Source organism: Lagenorhynchus albirostris, chromosome 1 (assembly GCF_949774975.1).
Source record: "Lagenorhynchus albirostris chromosome 1, mLagAlb1.1, whole genome shotgun sequence".
NCBI classification, from domain to species: domain Eukaryota; kingdom Metazoa; phylum Chordata; class Mammalia; order Artiodactyla; family Delphinidae; genus Lagenorhynchus; species Lagenorhynchus albirostris.
In genome coordinates this window covers 59,880,619-59,903,764 of record NC_083095.1, presented here as the reverse complement: position 1 = coordinate 59,903,764, position 23,146 = coordinate 59,880,619, and the positions used below count along the sequence as shown (strand labels likewise).

At 38.2% G+C, this 23,146-nt stretch overlaps 2 protein-coding genes across 10 annotated transcripts; one reads left to right on the top strand and one right to left on the bottom strand.

Moving 5' to 3' along the window:
• Positions 1–226: 226 nt before the first annotated feature.
• On the bottom strand, positions 227–15,107 carry TRAPPC6B (trafficking protein particle complex subunit 6B). 9 transcript variants are annotated; one of them, XR_009539511.1, is made up of 8 exons: positions 11,186–11,555; positions 7,633–7,677; positions 5,892–5,959; positions 5,031–5,178; positions 4,004–4,087; positions 2,857–2,893; positions 2,202–2,295; positions 1,392–1,416 (listed from the first exon to the last, which is right to left on the bottom strand). XR_009539511.1 is itself a non-coding variant. In XM_060143124.1 (7 exons), exons 2-7 carry the CDS (start codon positions 14,529–14,531, stop codon positions 1,385–1,387), a joined length of 537 nt encoding a protein of 178 aa, XP_059999107.1. In that variant the 5' UTR covers positions 14,532–14,696; positions 14,799–15,107; the 3' UTR covers positions 227–1,384. The 9 variants fall into 9 exon arrangements, 8 of the variants coding, with proteins under 8 accessions (XP_059999107.1, XP_059999116.1, XP_059999133.1 ...); XM_060143124.1 differs by lacking the exons at positions 2,857–2,893; positions 7,633–7,677; positions 11,186–11,555 and adding exons at positions 14,421–14,696; positions 14,799–15,107 and having other exon boundaries at positions 227–1,416; XM_060143133.1 differs by lacking the exons at positions 2,857–2,893; positions 7,633–7,677; positions 11,186–11,555 and adding exons at positions 14,421–14,693; positions 14,799–15,107 and having other exon boundaries at positions 227–1,416.
• PNN (pinin, desmosome associated protein) lies at positions 14,664–21,683 on the top strand. The gene is made up of 9 exons (XM_060143104.1): positions 14,664–14,822; positions 15,486–15,557; positions 15,954–16,022; positions 16,381–16,453; positions 16,569–16,663; positions 16,827–16,902; positions 18,038–18,193; positions 18,271–18,409; positions 19,137–21,683. Exons 1-9 carry the CDS (start codon positions 14,710–14,712, stop codon positions 20,591–20,593), a joined length of 2,250 nt encoding a protein of 749 aa, XP_059999087.1. The 5' UTR covers positions 14,664–14,709; the 3' UTR covers positions 20,594–21,683.
• The last annotated feature ends 1,463 nt before the right edge of the window (positions 21,684–23,146 follow it).

The window sequence follows — 23,146 nt, the reverse complement described above, 5'->3', positions numbered from 1 at the left end:
GCTTTCTCTACTACAGGATCATAAAACTAACCTCATATTTTCTTTAGCACTTTATGGTTTTACTGTTTTAAATATAAACCTTTAAATGTCTTCCCCTCCCCCTACAAAAAAAAAGGAAATTCAATATTCCCATATTGTGTTTTGTATAACCTAACTTTCCCCTCGTCTCTACTAAGAGAGACTTCTTTTTGGCTACAAGTAACAAAATACACAACCAAAACGTAGATTGAACAATATAAGGAATTTATTATCTCACATAACAAAAAGTCCAGAGGTGAAGCAATTCCAGGATTGGTTAATTCAGAAGCACAATTCAGGTACTTTCTATCTGTGTACCCTGCTATCCTCAGTATGATAGCTTTCATCTCCATGCTTGTCCCTTTCATGGTCATCAGATGGGAGAGGAGGTGAGAGATACACTAGACGAGCACTGACCCCAACCCACTGAGAAGATATGGTCCCATGAATGTTGGTGTGACTAATCCAATCATCCACCCCTATGCCCTTGGGGAAGACTAAATAAGGGGGAAAAAAGTTAAAGATGTTAGAATCTTCACCAGCACTTCCACACATGGAGAGAGAAACTGAAAGTCAAGACTGATAACAGGAAGTATAAAAATTCCTTCCTCAAATACCTAATATTCTTTGGCCCTGGAGTCACTGAATTCACATCTATATCTCACTTTATCTAGATCTATATTTCACTTCATTACATTAATGGAGCTCTCAAGAACTGAATTCTATTAAAGTGAAATAAAGTTTTTAAGCAATTTAGGCAGTTAAATATGATATATATATCATACACAACACACACACAATGTATATAATGAAATCCTTATACAAGCATAAAGATTCTTAATAGAAATAAATTATAAGCAATAAAATAATAATTAAGTTTAAATTTTAATGTACTCTTTGCTTTTTTTAAATAACTAAAACAAATTCATAAAACAAAACCAAAATTTGTTCATTCTTACCGAAAAGATTCTGATTGGTACATACTTTCTTTATGCTAATTTACCAAACCCTGAGTTTTGTTTCTTCATCTCTGGTTAAATACATATCACTAAGCAAATAAGAATGTTTAAATAAGGGTCCTGCATTGGTGTTTACTTATTTGAAATTAGGTTTTCATTCTGAATAGTTTCAGTAAAGTGTATGTTACAGTAGAATGTGTCTTTACCTGTTTTAAGGTCTGTGCTATTAAATTGATAAAATACACCCTTACTCCTGCTTAAGAGTGCATCTTTCATTATATAAGTTAGCAAATAGCTTATATCAATACAAATGTCCAACAATGTAATTAAATCATTGCTACTTGAAATACTTTATACAGGAATAATTTATCTCTTTACACTATTGAAGCCTTGCATTTCAGTAGTTTCTATAGCTTCTGTATCATCACTTGAAATTTACCTAAAAAAAAACATGAAAAATCATTCTTTGATTTTAGGTACAAGGAAAACAGGCCTGAACATCAGTTTCCTGCTTCATTTAGTAAGTAGTTTCAATCAAGAAACTTGCTATATCAAACAACGTTTCACACACTTCACAATATTTGATAAAGTCAATTTCGTTTTTATCAGATGATTATCTGGTTTGTGAATGACTACTTTTGTTTCTTTGTGATTCCTACATTTTAGGTATTTCATTGCTAATTATTGTGAATAGAAAGGAAATACAGTGATGCTCAAAGCCAATTTTATTCTTGGTTGGTAGCTCTGGTGGAAAGATCTTTGGAAAGGAGTTTAGCAATAAAAGACTAGTTGGCTTTATTTAGCTTTATATAATAGATATTTTCTAGAAAACTGTTTAAAAAAAATTTTCAACACTATAAGGAAATTTGCTATCTTAAAAGAATACTGCAGAAAATTGTCCTTTAAGAGTTAAGAATCATTATACCCCAATAAAGATGTTAAAAAAAAAAAAGAGTTAAGAATCATTCCTTAAGTTGTCTTATAAATTTGGATTTCCTTAGCACATTTTCTTAAATCACTATTATGAATTAAAAAATCATTGACTATGAATATAAGTATGCTACATGTTACTACATTAAATGTTAAAATTTGATAAAAGTAAAATGAAATGGTTTTAGCATTTTAAATGTTCTCTAAGTAACAAAAACAAGAAACAAACAAAAAAACACCAGACCTGAAAAATAATTGCTAAAAACATTTGTAAGAAATGTGAATTCAACTTACAGGCAGGCATTGAAGATACTTCAGCTGTTACAATACTTTTTATCCCCAAGTTTAATAAGCCACCTCTGATTAAGCCACATGTAAATGCTAAGTACTAAAAAGAAAAAAAAAGTGTAAAATATATTAAGGATTTACTAAGATAGTAAAGCTATTGATAAATGATAGTTAAACCTTGATATTAATAAGTCATTGCTGTTTAAGAAAGGGCTGTGGAAGAAAATCATGATTGTGACAAAACCAAGCTGGAAACCGGTTAGAATTAGTTCCAGAGGCAGCAGAGGTGATTTGTGTCTACCTTCAGTGCTGCCTGAAGGGTTCTAAATAGACCCTCCTTGTGGAGTGATTTGGGCTTTCTGGCTGCTTTAACCTCCCATGGTTCTTTTTAATTTTGGCTACACCATGTTGCTCGGCTTAAGGGATCACAGTTCCCAACCAGGGATTGAACCTGGGCCATAGCAGTGAAAGCCCCAAATCCTAACCACTAGACCACGAGGGGAATTCCTGCTCCCATGGTTCTTGCCTGTTTTCTGAGCCTTCCCATCAGTTCTGTAAGCTAACTAATTATTATTCCATTCAATCAAAATTGGTTTCTGCTTTCTACAACCAAGAATCCTGACTTGTTCAAGACTTATAGCCTGCCAAAACAAAGACTTACCTAGTTTAAAATATCAAAGCGCCAATGTTGAGAAACCCTGTCATATGGAAACAAGGAAGGGAAATGGGACTATGCCATAGCAGAGACAGCCAGGACAAAAATGAGAACCAAAAATCAAATAATCCAAGAAATTTTTTATTATCTACATTTTGCATGATATTCAACAACACTACTATGTATCTATGAATAATATAGAATATTATTATTTTATAATTAATATAAATAAATGGGTACTGATAAGTAATCAGATATGGAGTCATGAAATTGTAAGCTGGGAGAGAACCTAGAGATTCTTTATAATATAGGTATTATTATAATCAATTTTATTAATAAGGATACTAAGGAAGGTCCAGAGGGGTTATGTAACTTACCCAATGTCACAAACCTATAAGTTGTGGAGTTAGCTTAAAATCTAGATTTATTTGGTCCCAAGTCCATACTCTTTCCACTACACCAAACTGCCTTTGTGTTAGATAATTTAGATATGGACAGATTTTACAGATAAACAGCAGCTTATACATACTGACCAAGGTATTTTATAAGTACCGCAGAGTAACCGATTGCGCCACTGGAGCTATGCTTGCCCAAGATATTTTAACCACTTCAAAGGAACCCTTACATTAAAACTTGTCAGCTTTTCTTTAATACATCTGGTCTATTTATTGATTCCTACCTGAGACTGAAAAAAAATACATGAAACACAGATATACTTAACACAAAACATGTATTCTTAGAAACAAATGTTAATTATATTTAAAACATTTTTAAAATTTACTGATGGAGATTGTAAATATGAACTCTGAGGTGAATAATTCTGCATAGCTAATACCAGTTTTTTTAAGCTTGAGTATCTTTTCTGATGTATCCATACTGTATTCGAGAATCTACCATTAATCTACATTTTTAATGGCATTTAAACTATAGTGTTTCTTTAATTGGTCATCATAAGCCTACTTAGCTACAGGTTAATGTAAGTTGTTTCAATATGATGAACACCTCCTATTTCACTGAAAAGTGTTTAAACAAAAGGAACAATTTAAAAACATATTTTGAATTCAAAAGTCTGTTGTGATTGGCATTGTACTTTTCCCTATGGTTCTACTTTTTTCATAATAAAAAAACCCCGAACTTCTATTCCATTAAATACCTTTGATGCATGTTCTAAATACTGTTTTCCTGCAGACATTTGAGTAAGCAGGCGAAATTTGTTGTCCTGAAGTACGTAGATGCCCTGTTCCAAAAATAGAAAAACATCCAAAGTCAATGTAATCTGTACTCTTCCCTTCAAAACAATTTAAGAACTTTTTAAAGTTATTAAAACTCTCCTTTCTGTTGGTCAAATTTTCTTTATATGAAGAAGTTTTGTAATGTTCAAGCTGAAGAGTTCAGCATTTTATAACACTAATATTTATTGAATGCTTTAAGATACTGAAGATACAAAGATACCTAAGACAGTTCCTATCCTTAAAGAACACAGTCTAGTGCGAAAGAATCAGAAATACATGTCCGGGTGAAATTAGCAGCTATATGTTATTAACTCATACCTAGAAAGCCAAAAATCATAGTCACTTCTTCCTATTAGCATTTCAGGTACTTATAAGCTAAGGTTGATACTGTTATCTGAAAAAATGAATTCTATTGGTAGCTACAAGATACATTATTTTCATTTTTATACCTTATTAAAATGCCAAATATACTCCAAATATTTCCTTGAGTTTTATAAAATCTATTTTATGCATGATTTTCCATGCAACCTATTTTTATTTTAACAAAATATTTTAAGAATAAGAAATATGACAGCAACTAAACAGGTAAGAGTTATTTAAGAGTTAAATATGCTCTCTAAATTAGCCTTCAGAAAAATGTGATCTATTTCTGGTTCTGCATATTATAAGTAATAATAATGAAATAATAAAACCTTTATCATTCTGACATCTGCTACTTTTTAAAACTTAAAATTTAATTGAGGGAAAGGGACAGCTGTAACTACTGATAATTGTCTCTTGGTCTTTATTCACTATACCCTATTAGAGAAAAAAGGTAATGATGTATTAATAACATGTAAGAGAAACATTCCAAAGTTGACGAGAAATTAAGTTTTACATAGTAAGTAAATCACTAAAATACATTTATATTAAGTTAAAGGACTTAAAAAATAGGCCTTATCTAAATACCTGATGATTTGTCCTTAGATTGTCAATTTGTTTCTTGAATACTGTAGTCCAAAAATCTTTACAGATGAACTTCATGATATCTAACTCATCCTTGAACCTTGCAGTATCTTTTGTAAACCTAAAAAGATCAACTAGAAGTAACACAGTACTTTTCCTCCAAAGAAAGCAGGAGGGGCAGATTATTAACTAATTTTCAAATGCCACAACAGCACTGAACATTTACTGACAGTCATAAAGTGATAAGCACCAAGCAAAGTAGATCCCATCTCAATGGATTCACATTCTGTTATATAATTTGGGGGCTAAAATTAGTCTAAAGGTGTATTAGTCTAACAGTACGCAGCAATTTTAGGTACAATTAGCACATTAAGAAAAAAAAACTGAGCATAATCATGGTATTGTTATATAAAATATAATCAGAGTTCAACTATTTCAGATAGTAAGAAAGGAATACTAAAAAAAATTGATCTATAAATTGAAAGATTATTACATGCATAAACAGAGACTCTAAGGTATGCATTTAAACAAAATTCCATTTAGGTTAAAGAACATATTAGATCTTAAGTAGGAAATGCAGTAAGATTTTAGATGGTTGTTTCTGCATACCAAAGTTTTCAGGAAAAAAGTCTAAAACATAGAAGATACATATTTTCTTCAGATATTAAAACATGAAAGTTGGATAACTGAGTTAAAATAGCATCAGACCTAAAAAGAAATTTCAATCTGTGAATTAAAGAACAGAGAATAAATAAAGTTTGGGAATTAAAATTAAATTGTCTCAAGTTTTATTCAGTCTTTTGAAATGGATCATCTTTGTTCATAACCTACCTGGAAGAAAATTTTCAAATCCATACTGCTCACCTTTCTATCAATCCTTGTCCCACTCGAAACCCCATGTTTTCCAGCTTAGTTATACAGCGTCCATTTTCCTATTTAAAAACAGTTTTGAATAAATTTAGAATGCTAGAATGTAAATATTTATACTTTTTTCACTGAAACATTGTAAGAAAAAGTGAATTACAAGTCATACTTGAATTTTCTTAGTACTAATAATTTTCATAAGGCAATAAGATAAACAGGGAACTGTTACTACTTTTCAGAAATGCCAAAGCCCCTTCCCAATTACTCTTCTCACCTTCCCTGGCTTTTTCCATTTTCAACTCCTCTCCTCAGTTATAAAACTGAGGTCATGGTATCGCTTTTGACTTTTCTGTCAGTCATTCTCTTTGTGCCTTCACTAAGTTCTATCGTCCCTTGCTTCAAAATGTCTCTTACAGTCATCCAAGCTTTCCATTTCTCAGTATGTCTTAGTTGATGACCCCACCTTCCTATGCCTGGAATCATGCAATTGCTTCACTCTTCCTTTGACAATCTCATCCACTCTTAAGGCTTTAAATACCACCCCTAAGTCGAAGACTCAAAATTCTCTGGATGAACTACAAGGCCCTATACAATCCAGACTCCTGTGCCTCTCTGGCCTCAACCTTCTACTCTTCTTCATTCACTCCATCCAGCTCCACTGATCTCCTTGCTGTTCTTAATCATGCCAGGCAGGCTCCAATCTCATAGGCAGCTCTTCCTCCAGATATTCACATGACCAACTCACTCACTTTAAGTCTTCACTCACATGTCACCATCTCAATGAGGCTCATTTCAACCTTTTAAAATACAGTATCATTCCACTTCAGAAACTTTCTATCCTTGTAATTCTCAAATTGTGTCCCAAGACTAGCAACATCAACATCACATGGGAACTTGTCAAAACTGCAAATTCTGTAATCCCACCCCCAATTTAGTGAATCAGAAACTGTAGGTGTGCGTCAGCGAGCTGTGTTTTAAGAACCCCTCCTAAAGTGATTCTGATGCTCTATCTCATTTCCCTGCTTGTCTCCAAGGAACTTCTTTCACCATTTAACCTAATGTACATTTTACTAATTTTGTATTGCTCATGTCCCTTCATCCCCACCCTCTCCTAGAATACAGCTCCAAAAGGGCAAGAATTTTTATGTATTCTGAAGCCTTTGCCTCCCGCTACCACCATAGGCCTCATTATTTGCTGAACTCTATTCTAAGGAACCATGTATGCTACTAATGGGGCTGACTATTAAACCTGTATTTCTAGTAGACTTTAGTGGACACAGCCATCCAGAGGTCCCACAGGCCCCTCAAATTAGGTGTATTCAAATGATATTATCTTAACATTCTCAGCTTGCTCTGCCTCCAAAATTCTTTAACTTCATCAATGGCACCACCATCTATCTAGTTACCACAACCAGAAAACTTCCATTTTCTTCACCTCCTTGCTCCCAGCCCTCCACACACACTGCAGTCCTGTGGAGCCTATTATCTACATGCTTTTCAAAATCCATCTTCTCTCTCCTGACTGCTTAAGTAGCTCTTAGCATTCATTTCTCTCCTGGTCTTCAGTTAGAGCCTTCCAAGTGATCTCATCTCTAGTTTTTTTTTCTTCCTTTGATTATCTTCTGTATTTCTGGTACAGACTTTGTAAAAACCAAATCATGTTGTTTCTCTACTGGACCACTCAGCACCATTCTGTTAATTTCCACACCCATTCCCAAACTTGCTTAGGTAGAATGAGTACCTGTAAGTCATGATGCTCTTTGTGGAACAGGAACCCAGGAACATACTGATAAGCAGGAAATATGCTTATATGCAGACATTCTCAAATCTTAGCTATTGATCACATGAGCTTTTGAATTAAGCCCCAGGAAAAACCTTCTGATGCTGCACTTGTTCATTCACTTTGGCATCTGTGAGTGCTCACTAGGTAAAGTACCAAATTTTAAAGAAAAACCTAAGAATATTTTATCCATTAACCTTAAAAAAAACACTATTCTCCATAAATTGGTAAATGTCCAATTATTCAGTTTTTAGACTTAATTCCTCTTCAAGCACAGTTTGAAAATCATTGATTGGGAAGGTGAGAACATTGGTTTTTTTCCTTTATTTCACTTACACTTATGACTTTATGTTTAAAAAGATATATAAAAACCATTTCTGGAATGATAGGATTATATCTTTTTTACATTTTTTTACTATGAAAAATTTGAAGCACACTCGAAGTAGAGACACTAACAAACCCTCATACACCTAGACTCCAATATGGATTCTACTCATCAAGACTACCACATAACTTTTGTTTGTTTTGTTTTTTTTAACATCTTTATTGGAGTATAATTCCTTTACAATGGTGTGTTAGTTTCTGCTTTATAACAAAGTCAATCAGTTATACTTGTATCCCCATATCTCTTCCCTCTTGCGTCTCCCTCCCTCCCACCCCTCTAGGTGGTCACAAAGCACCGAGCTGATCTCCCTGTGCTATGTGGCTGCTTCCCACTAGCTATCTGATTTGGTAGTGTATATATGTCCATGCTACTCTCTCACTTTGTCCCAGCTTACCCTTCCCCCTCCCGGTAAACTCAGGTCCATTCTCTAGTAGGTCTGTCTTTATTCCCATCTTGCCCTGTGGACTACCATATAACTTTTTAAAAATCCCTTTTGCTTATATGGACTTAAAATTTTTTCCCCACCATATACAAATTGCAATAGGAAAAGAAAGTTGTTTTTAGTTTAAATGATTCAAAACTTATGGATTTCCTTTCTCTTATAGGACTAGCACATGTCTCAGAATTATCAGTCATGATTAGAACAGCTGTTTTATTTTAGCTAATCCATTGGGGGAAAAAAGAGGGATTTTTAAAAAAGGTTTTCCTGGGCAAGAGTTGGAACAGGAAAAGAAAGTAGAAAGAGTAGAATGAAGAGAACTGATTGCACACATGGTGGGGTGGGGAGCAGAGGTTTTGTGATTAAAAAAGGTGTGTTGGGGCTTCCCTGGTGGCGCAGTGGTTGAGAGTCCGCCTGCCGATGCAGGGGACATGGGTCCGTGCCCCAGTCCGGGAAGATCCCACGTGCCACGGAGCTGCTAGGCCCGTGAGCCATGGCTGCTGAGCCTAGGTGTCCGGAGCCTGCGCTCCGCAACGGGAGAGGCCACAACAGTGGAGGGGCCCGCGTACCGCAAAGAAAAAAAACAAAAAACAAAAGGTGTGTTGCTAATTATTCTTTTGGGAAAAGGGTATAAGGAAAGCTGACTTTGCACAAACAGCAAATGTCTGCTACTCAGCACTTAGCACAGATGCAAAACATTAACTATTCCTTGTGGATGATGATAAAGTCAAAAGTTTGTAACTTGGAAAAAATCTCTATTACAGATGGATCTGAATGAGAATAGAATTTGGGGGAGTTCCCTGGTGGTCCAGTGGTTCAATCCCTGGTTGGGGAATTTAAATCTCACATGCAGCAAGGCACAGCCAGAAAAAAAAAAAAGGAATAGTATTTGCTTCATTTCCAATACTCTTCCTGATGTCTTCCTACTAATATCTCCCTAAAATTAGTGTGCTGAAATCCTAACTCCCAGATAGTATTAGGAGGTAGGGCCCTTGGGAGGTGATTCTGTCATGAATCACCTTAAGGATAGGTGATTGGAGCCCTTAAGGATAGCATTAGTGCCCTTATTATAAAAGAGACCCCAGAGAGCTAGCTAGTCCCTTCCACCATGTGAGCACACAGCCAAAACACATCCATAAATGAACCAGGAGGAGGCTTTCACCAGACACTGAATCTGCTGGTGCCTTGATCTTGGACTTCTCAGCCTTCACAACTGTGAGAAATAAATTTCTGTTGTTTATAAGCCACTCAGTCTGTGGCATTCTTGTTATAGTACCCAAAACAGCCAGTATCCTTCTTATAGTTTACAAACTGACAGTACCTCTTCCTCGATGTCCTACAGGTGCCATAAATTCAACCTGTTCAAAATAATTCATTATCATCACCTCTTTCTTCTTTATTCCCTCTCCATCCAACCCAGTGGCTCAAGCTAAAAACCTGGGGATAATTTTTCAACTCTCATTCCTATACCTAATCAAGTTCTAGAGATTCTACCTCCTATCTCTCAAACCTTCTCTCCTCTTCTCGTTATCCAGATCTTCATTATCTCCTGCCTGGACTCCTCCAATAATGGGTCTTCTCACTACAAGGACCTTCCCTCTCCAGCCCAAATAATGGTTTATCTTTCTGAAATGCAAATGGAGCATGTAATTCTCCTCCTTAAAAATCCTCCACTGAGAAGGTCCATGTCTGTTAATCATACAGACCTCTTTCTAGCTTCAGCTTTCAAAACTTCTCACTCTCCACCTATTCAATCTAGTCACAGTGAAATACTCAAGCATATTTAAATGCACTGCACTTTTTCATACCTCTATGACTTTACCTTTGCCTAGGATGCTTTTCCTGCCCTCACTTTCCACCCCTCTTTATCAAATAGCATTATAGAAACTAGAGCTTCTGACTTGAGCATGGCTTTGTAATATTTCATTTATAAAATCCTACAACTCCATGATTCCATATCTAATTACCACCCAATACGTTAATTATTCATTGAACCCTTATTCCCCAACGACTGTTAGGCAGGGACTTTATCTTATTCATCTAACAATGTCAGGCCCACAATACACATACACGCTTAATATATTTTCTGAATGAATCAATTAGCGAATGAAGACTACCACACGTTAGAAGTAACCTCCAGGAGGATGGGGCCATTGTTTCGCTCATTACCATATCCCTAGCAACTAGCTCTGACATATAATGGACACTAAATATTCTTTTAAATTATCTCATTAGCCCTCTTTCTTTGAGTTGCCTGGAGTGTTACTGAGGGTTAGGGATGGGGAGGGAGGGACAGGATTCTCAGGCTGGGAGAGGTCTGTCCAGTGGACGACTGGGAAGTGCTGGAAGTGACAGCCGAATTAAGTAGGGGTGCCAAAATCAGCAGTTAACTCTGACGCAAATCATGGTAGGGACAACACATGGAAGGGACAAAACAAAAAATCTGTGGCGTGCCACACACAGATATGGGACTGGACAAAAAGGTATCAAATAGTAAAAGATACGAAAGAGCCAAGGATGAAAGACTGAAGACAGCTGATAGGTTCTAAGGCTTAAGATACCTTAAGGTGGACCAATCTGCCTACACTTCGGGAGGCGATGAGTGGTGATGGGACGGGGGTAAAAGAAAACTGAGTGGAAACAAGGAGTGTCACCGCAAAAGGACCTCAAGGGCGTGTGGCAGCACTCACCACCTCCCCCTGCTCCGCGGACTTGTACACTCCAGACACCATCTCGTTATGCAGAAGCAAAAACAACGCCTCGTCCGCCATTTCCTGCTTATTCTTCCAAGCTCCGGGTTTAGGCTCCCGTTTGGGCCGGGCTCGGAGCTCCGGCTAGCGCCTGGGCAGCTTGGGCTGAGCCGCCGCCGCTCGCTCAGTCCGCAGCCCGTCCCTCGTTGCTAAGAGACCGAGGAATTCACTCAGCTTCCCGAAGGCTGATACCGGAGTGAGCCGGGGGCCGCGGCGAGCCCACCCTAGGACCACTAAGTCCTTGGGCAAAACGAAAGGGTCTGACAGCAGCGGGAACCAAACCCAGCTCCCGGAGACCCCATCCGGCCCTTGGGCGGGGGAGGCGAAAAAACAACTTCCGGTCTCCTCTACCCCGGCATTCCGCCAGCTCTATGGTCATAGAGTTCCTTCCGCGGGGTGAACCGCTGACGCCCAGAGAGGAGAAAGGTTTCTTCCCCCTACAACATGGAAGGCGGCCGGCGCGGGAGGTGGTAAAATAAGACGGGACCTCCCGCTGCCATCTCTGTGTTGATTAGCTATGTTAGAACCGACAAGAATTTCTATTAGCTTCATCAAAAGCTTCCACTTCTGCCATATGTTGCTTAATATGAAAAGTTGTAAAAAAAAAAAAGCGAATATTGGGACTACCCGAGTAGTCCAGTGGGTAAGACTCCACGCTCCCAATGGAGGGGTCCGGGGTACCATCCCTAGTCGGGGAACTAGATCCCCGCATGCATGCGGCAGCTAAGTCTGGATGCCGGAACTAAAGATCCCGCATGCAGAAACTAAGAACTGGTGCAGCCTAAATAAATAAATAAATTGTTTTAAGTGAATAAATCGTCATTTTTCGGGCTATATACTTTAGGTATATTGAGAGATTATCCCAATCCATTTTGGATTAAGCCTGGGTGTACAAAAAGATTTAGAGCCGTTTTGACCACCAGGAGGTTTACTGGGAGTAGGGTACAAGGGACAAGAAGGATGGAGTAAGCAAAGCACAAGGTAATTTGAATCAGAAAATACAAATTAAAGACATCAGAAATGCGACGTCACTTTGGGACGGAGTTCATCTAAGAATCTATGGTGGATGTGGGACTTAACCCCTACAGACATGCGAATACATATGTTAGATCATATGCACGTCTTAAATTTGGCAAACTTTGTCTTAAACGTGATGCTTAGCCTATGATTAGATCTTTTCTTAGTAATTTACAAAGCAGATTTTTTCCCCCAATTAATTCATTGTTTCCCCCGAAGTAATATGTCGAGTCTTCTCAAATTGTTAACAATAACCTCTCAACTCTTCATACCCTTTCATATCCCCTTCTAATGTTTGGATCCGTTTTTTCCATCACCTCATAAAATCAAGCATGTAAGTTTCACCTAACCCTTTGAAAAGAAACACTAATTTTGAAGAGTATTTTGCAATCTTAATCTTTTTTTCCAGCACTAAAATTTCCCATATGTGAAATCAGGTCCTTTATGTCCCAACTGCATTCTCCCTCATCACCACCATCAAGGTCAAAGATTAAGCAAAAGACTGGCCACTTACCAAGGTCAATTTCTCAAACCACAGTAACATGGTGTTCTTTGCATATTCTGGAGACTAAAGGGGAAACTAATATTTATTGAGCATTACTAAATGTTGAACATGGCATCCTACTGATTATCCCCCATAAATTAGACTATGTTAAATTTCCCAGGATCTTAGTAATAGAGTCTACGGAAGTAAGAATAGATCCTACGTTTTTGGCTAACTCTAGAAGCATCTCCCATGGAAACATTGTTATACTTCGTGGTACCATTACCACATTCTCAGGTTTCATGTACTGCCTACTACACAGGATTGTAATAAGGATCAATGAGACAAAGTATGCTCACAATCAGAATCATGTAATTTTTTTTTTTTCCCACACCACACTGCATGCAGGATTTTAGTTCCCAGACCAGGGGTCGAACCAGAGCCCCCTGCAGTGGAAGCACGGAGTCTTAACCGCTGGACCACCAGGGAAGTCCCAGAGTCATGTAATTATTTATCAACACTCATCCTTCTTATCCAGTTTTACTTTTTCTTTTTTCTATAGCACTTAACCCATTTCTACCATGCTATGTAATTTACTTACGCTTATCATATGTCTCCTCACTCTTCCTGCCTCCAAGCTCCTTGTGGGCAGATATCTTTACTGTACACTGACTATCCAAGGGCCTAGAATAGTGCCTGGCAAAAAGCAGGCGTTCCATAAATATTTGTTGAATGAATAAGTACATGAATGATCTTTGCTCCCTGAGGAGCCTACAGACTACATGGCAGCAGGAACCACAGTTATCTTGTTCTAGGCTTTTTTCCAGAGTCTAGCTTAACACAGTAAGGGCTTTTAAGTATTGCTGGATGAATTAAAATGGTAACTCAGATTAAATACAGTTGGCCTGCTAATGCTTGGTGCAAGGATGACTGGCTGCAGATGGAGGATGAGAACACAAGGATTATTGATAATATTGTTTCTGTGGGAAAATGCTTAGTGATCTACAATTTACAAATACATTTCTGGAACAAAGCCGGTTCTCACTTTGGCAGTGCGGGTAGAGCAGAACCAGAAGGTGGACGACACACACACAGCTAACAGTAGCGCTGCTCCCCCAGACCCTATTTTAAACCAACCAGCTCTAGACCGGTGTAGAGGCTAATGCACGTCTCTTCTGTCTCTGTCTCTTTTTTAATTGTAGTAAAGCCTTGCACATAGTCTGATCGATCGTATGATGATTCTGGGCCGGCGTGACCTGGGGACAGTTACGGTATTTCCTTATCAGTATTAACAGGCAGTTTATTCACGCTTTTGGTTTGTGGGGGATAAGGCACGTGAAATGTTTCACAGAGTACAACACAAAGCAATTGTTAGCTATTATGATGAATGACTTTTCCTCTTCCTTCACTTTTCGCTTCCCTCTGCTCATTTGAGCTTAACCTAGTCAAGAGAAGCCTGCGCCCCTCCCACTGCCTCTCTGGGCATGCGCACCAACAGAACGGCCGCACCCTGTCCTAATCAAATCATTTACCCGGGAAAAAGGGAAAAAAAGACTCGCCTGCACCCTACTCTGAGGGGAACAGATGGTAAAACGATAAGAGGCCGTCATATACAGGTTAAAAGGGCTGGAAAACTCCACTCTCCCCGCCAGAAGAGCCGGCCCGCAAACTCACGTCTTCGTGAACCCAGAGATTCTCAAATCCGCCCCGACTCTGCGCTAGAAGCCGAGCCCAGCCACCCGCAGCTAATCGGGGAGGGAAGCGACCGTCTGGCGGACTTTTCATTGGCCCAGAGTCACAAAGGCTGGCAGCTTCTCCCCCTTCCGGTTGCTGAGTGGTTGAGGCCGAAATACAACTCCTATCTCCATTGGCTGAGCCCAGCAGTCAGTCTTCTCGCGTCTCGCGGCGCGACACAAGCAGGCGTGGCCTGGAGAGCAGTCTCGGAGCCTGCTGCAGGGAGAAGATGGCGGTCGCAGTGAGAACTTTGCAGGAGCAGCTAGAAAAGGCCAAAGAGAGCTTAAAGAATGTGGATGAGAATATTCGCAAGCTCACCGGGCGGGATCCGAATGACGTGAGGTGAGGGGCGGATGGGAAATGCCGGCTCCGAGAGGCAGCCACGAAGCCGGGGTGAGTTGGGGCGGTGAGGGCGGACAGTCCTGAGAGGACTCGAACATCGAGGCCTGTTCCCGGGGCAGCCGTGGAACCCCGTCCTCGGTGAGGTGGGAATTTCCAAGGCTCCCACCGTAAGTCCTGGAGCTCAGGTGCGTGAGGAAGGAGAGCGGGGCCTGGGTGCGCCAGGATGGCTTCCCGTCCAGCGGGAAGGCCCAGACTGCCGATTCCCGCCCTCGGCCCTGCAGGCCCGGAACTGCAGCACAAAGCCTTCCTTCTCCCGGGGCCACCCGATTCGGGGCTGGCCCGGAGACGCTCCCGGGACGCGGTCCGGCCGCCTCGCCCCCTGGCTCTTGCCCACGTGCAACTTCCTTTGGGTTGGCGAAATCCGGACCTGATTCAAGTTTGTTAATGTGTAGTGGCATCGAGGTAAATATAATTTCTGTGATACTGGTCGTGGAAAAATCAGGAAGTTAACAAAGTGCTCAGTGTCCTGTTTCAAACACGTGGGTTTTGAAACCATCATCTTCGAACTTTTCTGGTTAATTTCTTTTGATGATGAACCGCACCCGTTAAAATATTTGGTGCTATTAGAAACGATTTTTGTACTGATTTGTAAATATCTTGTAGGCCCATCCAAGCCAGATTGCTGGCCCTTTCTGGTCCTGGTGGAGGTAGAGGACGTGGTAGTTTATTGCTGAGGTAAGATTTCCTTAGGATTTTAATTCATTGGTACTTACTACAGTAAATTAATGAAATGATTTAAACAAATTTCGTGGTCGAGCCAATGTTAGAAATGTTTGGTTTGTTTGAAGCTGTGATCAGCTGTAGTTTTCTGCAGAGTTATCCTGGAATTTCATTTGCATTCAAAACTAGACATTGAAGAATATAGTAACTATACCAGTTATGTGCACACTTAACTTATTCTCATAGTTTTAAAAGAAATGCTACAAAAGCATTTTGAAGTAAATGCCAATTTAAGTTTACTTTAACTGGAAGTTTTTTTTTTTATTGCAACTAAATTATCTTCCTTAAATGGAAATACCATTTTTCTCAAATTCCAAGTGCTTTACTTTATGTTGGCCTTTTTTTTTGCAGGCGTGGATTCTCAGATATTGGAGGAGGACCCCCAGCCAAACAGAGAGACCTTGAAGGGGCAGTCAGTAGGTATGTTAGAGGACAAGTTTCTGAAGGCATAGTTGTATGTTCCATTTTCTGAGGTAGCATACAAATATAAAAATTTAATAAATATTGTTGAATTAAGTTGTATTAGAATTGAGTAGTATAGCACTTATCCTGAGTCTGTTTCCTTGGTATTTGAACTGAGACAGCCGGTATCCCTCAAAACTCAATTCTTCACTAACAGTAACAGAAACTTTACCAAAGTAAAGGTCATGAGAAGAATAATATTGAGAAAATAATTTGGGTTACTTTTCTGACTTGTACTACAAAAACTTAACCAGCTTGAGACGTATAGGAGATCAGAGTTTGAATTGGTCCTTTTAAATTCATTTTCCTTTGTCAGGCTGGGCGGGGAGCGTCGGACTCGGAGAGAATCACGCCAAGAAAGCGACCCAGAGGACGATGATGTTAAGAAGGTAATTGAGATTAAAAGAACTTCATAGAGGGTGAATATAGTATTTTCACCTTAGTACATTTAAAGGAGTGCCACTGTATGCTAGTTAAATAACTGAAATTTCTTTTCTCCTGTAGCCAGCTTTGCAGTCTTCAGTTGTAGCTACCTCCAAAGAGCGCACACGGAGAGACCTTATCCAGGATCAAAATATGGATGAAAAGGGAAAGCAAAGGTATCTTAAGTATCTTTCTGGAGGAAAACAACTCTTGTCAAATAATGCAATTTTAAGAAAATTTAAGGAATTGTTCAAGTGTCTATGCTATGCTTCTTTTAGGAAATGGCAGGCTTAAATGAAGTGGAACCTTTTGAAATTGGATTTTTTTTCTGTTCTTTAGGAACCGACGAATATTTGGCTTGTTGATGGGCACCCTTCAGAAATTTAAACAAGAATCCACTGTTGCTACCGAAAGGGTATTTATGCAATTTTTCCTTTGCTTCCTTTATTTAAGCTATCAAAGTAGTTGATGACATATTTCTTAAACACTGAAAAGTTCTCAAGATTTAACTGTAAGCTTCATAAAGCGCGTTACTAATATTTCCTAAGGAAAAAAAAGAGAGAAGAAAAAGATTTAATTGCTAGCCTAAAATGAAGCCAAGCAAAAACGTTTAAAACTTTCTCAAGTTGTTATACTGTTGACTGGTTCTTTTTGAGGTGCTGTTAAAATAACTTAGTGAACTTTGCTTTGTGGTTCAAAGAGCGTAGTCTGATTCAGGAGAACCTGGATTCTGGTTTCAGCTCTATAACAATCTCATTTTGTGGTCTTGGACATGTCTCTTAATTTCTTTAGGCCTTAGAGTGCTTTCTTTCAAACAGAGTGTTGAACTTACTAATCATCGTAATTTATTAAATAATTATAATTTCTAAGACTTACACACTCAGAGGCACTCCAGAAGCAACAGCATAAATTATATTCCCTGCCCTCCAGAGTTTATTTAACTGTGTCATTTTCCTGGAAGTTTTTATTTTACTAAAGCTACAAAATTGTGTCCTTGGAGTTGAACACAAACTTGTTGCTTCTTGGGAGAACTATAGTGAAAGATAACAATTCAGTTATTTTATTTCATCTTTCATATGTTAACTTTATTAGAAAATATAAAAACTTAAAGCATCAACGTTTGAAGAATGTAGATTTTTTTATTTTGTAGATTTTTAAAAACAGTTGACTAGTTTGTTAGTTACTTTGTTCACTAGGACATCACTTGTCTCAAATTCTTTGCTTTGGAAAGAATAGCTGAAGATAACCTATAAAGACAGTACTCTTCTTTTTCAGGTTAACTTTTAGGTAAGGTTCTTTCATAAATTATGTTGGAATAAAACACTTACTGATATTATAGCTAATGGCTTTAAACTTTAGATTTATACATGAAAAGACTTCAGTCCCCATTTCCTGGAAGGGAAATTGCAGTCCACCTCAAATGCCAAGTTTGAATTAGCTGGTGTCCTGAATTGCAGATGTGAAACATGTTTGCAGACAACAGTAAAATTGTGATATTTCACATAATCAGGATGTATAATAAGCTTTTAAAGATTATTGTTTATCTTTAGCAAAAGAGACGCCAGGAAATTGAACAGAAACTTGAAGTGCAGGCAGAAGAAGAAAGAAAGCAGGTTGAAAATGAGAGGAGAGAACTGTTTGAAGAGAGGCGTGCTAAACAGACAGAACTGCGGCTTTTGGAACAGAAGGTTGAGCTTGCGCAGCTGGTGAGTATATTTTGAAATTCTAAGATTGGTAATCCTTCATGTTGACAAAAGTGCTGACCTTTTTACCTTTTCTTTAGCAAGAAGAATGGAATGAGCATAATGCCAAGATAATTAAATATATAAGAACTAAAACAAAGCCCCATTTATTCTATATTCCTGGAAGAATGTGTCCAGCTACCCAAAAACTAATAGAAGAGTCACAGAGAAAAATGAATGGTAAGTATAAATGAAGAGGTCCCTTGAAATTTCCTTAATGGGTAAGGTAACACACAAATACATACATGTTTGTTTCCTGTGACATCTGTGATTCAATAGTTAACTTTTTAGAAAGATATTCTAAGATGCTGATGTGTTTGGAGTACAGGAGCATTTGTTTCATGATAGATATTAACTGGAAACTTGTATATTAGGTGATGGTGCTTAATGCATGTTTATTTCTTAAGCATTTGAGTGAGCTTTCTCTTTTGCTTGATACTCTTAGTAGCCAGATACAAATGCTGATGAATCAAGAAAAAGTCAACATTGATGTAGTCCATAGAGGAAGCACACATGGAAGGTAGACACTACTAAGATGGTGATTAGATGATTTGTGTCTCCTTGGGATCAAAAAAATTAATGCATGATATGATACCATAAAACTGATTGTTTGAAAGAAGCTTTATTTTCTTCATTTAGTATGAAGTAAAATAGCAAAAGATTATCCTGTTTTTCCGTCAGTTAGATAACGTGGTGTGGTTTTGCTAATTTCTTAGTGTATAGGTTTCCAGTGGATCTTTGCTTTTGTCATCTTATATCAATTTGTAATTACATGCTGTAATCAGTCTTTTGTCATCTCTTTACAAAAAAGACATTTAGATAAGCTCGATGTGACCAGGTGTCAAATTGTGATTTTGAATTTTCTAAATCATAATATATTTTACACGTGTAAATTTTTATCCTTTAGCTTTATTTGAAGGTAGACGCATCGAATTTGCAGAACAAATAAATAAAATGGAGGCTAGGCCTAGAAGACAATCAATGAAGGAAAAAGAGCATCAAGTGGTGCGTAATGAAGAACAGAAGTCGGAACAAGAAGAGGGTAAGGTGGCTCAGCGAGAGGAAGAGTTGGAGGAGACAGGTAATCAGCACAATGATGTAGAAATAGAGGAAGCAGGCGAGGAAGAGGAAAAGGAAATAGGTGTAGTTCATAGTGATGCAGAGAAAGAACAGGAGGAGGAGGAACAGAAGCAGGAAATGGAAGTTAAGCTGGAGGAGGAAACTGAGGTAAGGGAAAGTGAGAAGCAGCAGGATAGTCAGCCTGAAGAAGTTATGGATGTGCTGGAGATGGTCGAGAGTGTCAAAAATGTAATTGCTGAGCAGGAGGTAATGGAAATCAACCAAGTTGAAAGCATAGAACCTTCAGAAAATGAAACTAGCAAGGAATTGGAGCCAGAGATGGAATTTGAAGTTGAACCAGATAAAGAATGTAAATCTCTTTCTCCTGCAAAAGAGAATGCTAGTGCTCTAGAAATGGAAAATGAGCCTGAGGAAAAGGAAGAAAAAGAATCTGAGCCCCAGCCTGAGCCTGTGGCTCAGCCTCAATCCCTGCCTCAGCCTCAGCCACAGCCCCAGACCCAGACCCAGACCCAGCTCCAGCCCCAGCCCCACTCCCACTCCCACTCCCACTCCCACTCCCACTCCCACTCCCACTCCCACTCCCACTCCCAACCCCAACCCCAACCAGTACTCCAGCCCCAGCCTCTCTCTCAGCCTGAGACTTTGCCATTAGCTGTTTCACAGCCACCACCTCAGGTTATTCAGGAGCAAGGGCATTTACCACCTGAGAGGAAGGAGTTTCCTGTAGAATCCGTAAAACTCACTGAGGTGATAGTAGAACCAGTCTTGACAGTACATTCAGAGAGCAAGAGCAAAACCAAAACGAGGAGCAGAAGTAGAGGTCGAGCTAGAAATAAAACCAGCAAGAGTAGAAGTCGAAGCAGTAGCAGTAGTAGTTCTAGTAGCAGTTCAACCAGTAGCAGCAGTGGAAGCAGTTCCAGCAGTGGCAGTAGCAGTAGTCGAAGTAGTTCCAGTAGCAGCTCCAGTACAAGTGGCAGCAGCAGTAGAGACAGTAGCAGCAGCACTACTAGTAGTAGTGAGAGTAGAAGTCGGAGTAGGGGACGGGGACATAACAGAGATAGAAAGCACAGAAGGAGCGTGGATCGGAAGCGAAGGGATGCTTCAGGACTAGAAAGAAGTCACAAATCTTCAAAAGGAGGTAGTAGTAGAGATACAAAAGGATCAAAGGATAAGAATTCCCGGTCTGACAGAAAGAGGTCTATATCAGAGAGTAGTCGATCAGGCAAAAGATCTTCAAGAAGTGAAAGAGACCGAAAATCAGACAGGAAAGACAAAAGGCGTTAATGGAAGAAGCCAGGCTTTCTTAGCCTATTCTTTGCAGCAGAAGATTTCTTGATGAGTAAAAGGATTACCTTTCCTTGTAAGGAGAATGCTGCCTTAAGAATTGCATGTTGTAAAAATTTTTTTGGAAAATACAGACTGTTTGTTTACCAGACATTCTTGTACTTTTGCATAATTTTGTAAGAGTTATTTATCAAAATTATGTGAGGTTCCAAAATATGTAAAAACAATAATAATAAAAAAATTAACATCCCTTGTCATCTTTTTTAAATATCCTATACTCTTCAGTAAGAATCTGTATATTTTAATAGGTAAATCTTTAAGTCTGTTCCCTTCTGTATTATACATTGCTTTTGTAGAAATAAATGTGCATTTCTTTCATTAGTTTTGGGATGTCCTTGTTGACGCTTGTATAATAAGTATTCTCTTGATATCATTTTCAGCTTTTATCACTAGATATTGAACGTGATTAGAATGTTTTTGAAGGTTTCCTCACATTTATTTGCCTTAGACAATTATTTTGAGTTGTCAAAGTCAGATCTTTGCAGATTTGTTGGGAACATAGTTTGTTCTCCTTAAAATCACTTACCATTTCTTTCTAATCTCCCTTGTTATTTTAATCTAAGCATTTCCCCATTTCTCATACTTAAACCATATATTTGGTAGATAAAACAGTATGATTTGGTTGGAGTTTTCTTTACGATTATGGGAGCATCATTTTTTGTCTCCTTGGTTACTTGTGTGATATAGCATATACATCTATTAAAGAAAAAAGTCACTTTCTAGGGAAGAGAGGTAGAAAAGTATATTCTAAGCTTGGATTTTGAGTTTGTGGTCTTGTCTTAACTTTTGTGTTGGCCGTAACTGAAACATGCCAATGTGTTTTCAAGAATTTTTGTTTTAGTAAGTATTGTATGAAAGTTTACAAAATGAAGGAAGTTCATCTACACTTGAATCTGTAAGCAAGATAACACGCAAGTGGTACCAAATGATTATTAACTTTGTTGTTTTATAAATTTGTATAAATTTGGAGTATCTGTTGCCCATTACTATACATGTGCAAATAAATGTGGCTTAGACTTGTGTGACTGCTAAGACTAGTACTTGTATTTAACTTTTTGATACTTTGTACAAGAGAGCACTTAAATTGCAAACGGCCTTTTTTGAGTTCATAATTTAACGTTGTGAATACAGCTTTAGGCTTGACTTTGAATATTCATTATGCCTTCCCTTGACAAGTAAACGGTAAGAGTAAAAATGTCAACATACGTTTTCAGCATTGTATAAATGTAAGTGAACATGTTAAAAGAAATATTTTTAAAAAATCCTTTCTTGGAGCAATTATTAAATAGTAAAGGAGAAGAAGTTCTCAGGCTGCAGAGCTAGCTACCTGCATCCCTGGGCCAGTTGTTTATATCAAGGGTCACTTCACCCAGGAATTTTAATACTTTCCAGCATGCAGTAACAAATTTTATTTTCCTGTGTGCAATTATGGGGAAAAGGTTGTTAAACACTTAAGAGGGATGACTGTAAAACCTGGTTCTTTTTTTAAAAAGTCCTTATTTGATGAATCTAAAATAATTGTTTGTGTTAAGATCTTGTACAAATTAAGTTTTGTTCATTTTTATCCAGAAAATTTCAACAGTTGTCATGATGCTTATACAAAAGATTATTTTGGGCTTATGCATGAGGAGAAAAAAAGGAAAAGATCTTTGGAATATGCAGAACAATTTTCAGTTATTTTAGTTAAGCTCTGCTGATGAAGTATATAGAAAACTAATAACTTGAATTTTACTGACTTTAGTGGTATGCATTATAAATTGGAAAGTTTCATTTTTAAAATTGAGTTTTGCTTTATCTTTGGAAATGATCCGGTTTTTTAAAAAATCTTTATTGGAGTATAATTGCTTCACAATACTGTTAGTTTCTGTTGCACAACAAAGCAAATCAGCCATATGCATACACATGTCCCCATATCCCCTCCCTCTTGAGCCTCCCTCCCATCCTCTCTGTCCCACCCCTCTAGGTCATTGCAAAGCACCAAACCGATCTCCCTGTGCTATGCTGCTGCTTCCCACCAGCCAACGGAAATGATATTTTAAGGAATTTATGTTCAGAGAATCGTGTAATTGGTTCCTTGCGAAGATACAAGGAATGTTAGAATTTAAAAGTAATGAAACTTTCTTAGGAGAAAAAGACATACAGGAGAAAAAGACATACAGAAAAATGATTTCCTGTTAGAAATCATTTTTATGGAAAATTTAGAAGCTGAATAGGGATACAGCTAGTGACTAAGGACTGAAATTAGTTTGGACTTCTGTTAATTAGAGACATTTAAGGGGCTGCTTAGGAAACACTTCATTTGCTCTGGGATTCCAAGGTTGGTGTGGCCACAGAAATTAGAAAATAGTATGATCTTCAATGAGCTGTATCCAGGCTAGGGCTTGTCTATGCACTGTCTAGACCTCTGTTAACTATACACATGAATACTCTAGTAATTTGGGCCAAGCAAAACCCACTAAAGTAGCAATTGAATGCGTTTGTAAACTAATGAGT

Excerpts from the sequence above, each read along its gene's own strand:
- PNN (XM_060143104.1), top strand. The coding sequence starts at position 14,710 with ATGGCGGTCGCAGTGAGAACTTTGCAGGAGCAGCTAGAAAAGGCCAAA. Across the intron at positions 16,664-16,826 it reads GATGAAAAGGGAAAGCAAAG|GAACCGACGAATATTTGGCT; the intron begins GTATCTTAAGTA and ends TCTGTTCTTTAG. Across the intron at positions 18,410-19,136 it reads GTCACAGAGAAAAATGAATG|CTTTATTTGAAGGTAGACGC; the intron begins GTAAGTATAAAT and ends TTTATCCTTTAG.
- TRAPPC6B (XM_060143114.1), bottom strand. The coding sequence starts at position 11,266 with ATGGCGGACGAGGCGTTGTTTTTGCTTCTGCATAACGAGATGGTGTCT. Across the intron at positions 5,960-7,632 it reads AAGAGCATCATGACTTACAG|GAAAATGGACGCTGTATAAC; the intron begins GTACTCATTCTA and ends GTTTTTAAATAG. Across the intron at positions 2,296-4,003 it reads ATTTAGAACATGCATCAAAG|TACTTAGCATTTACATGTGG; the intron begins GTATTTAATGGA and ends TTTTCTTTTTAG.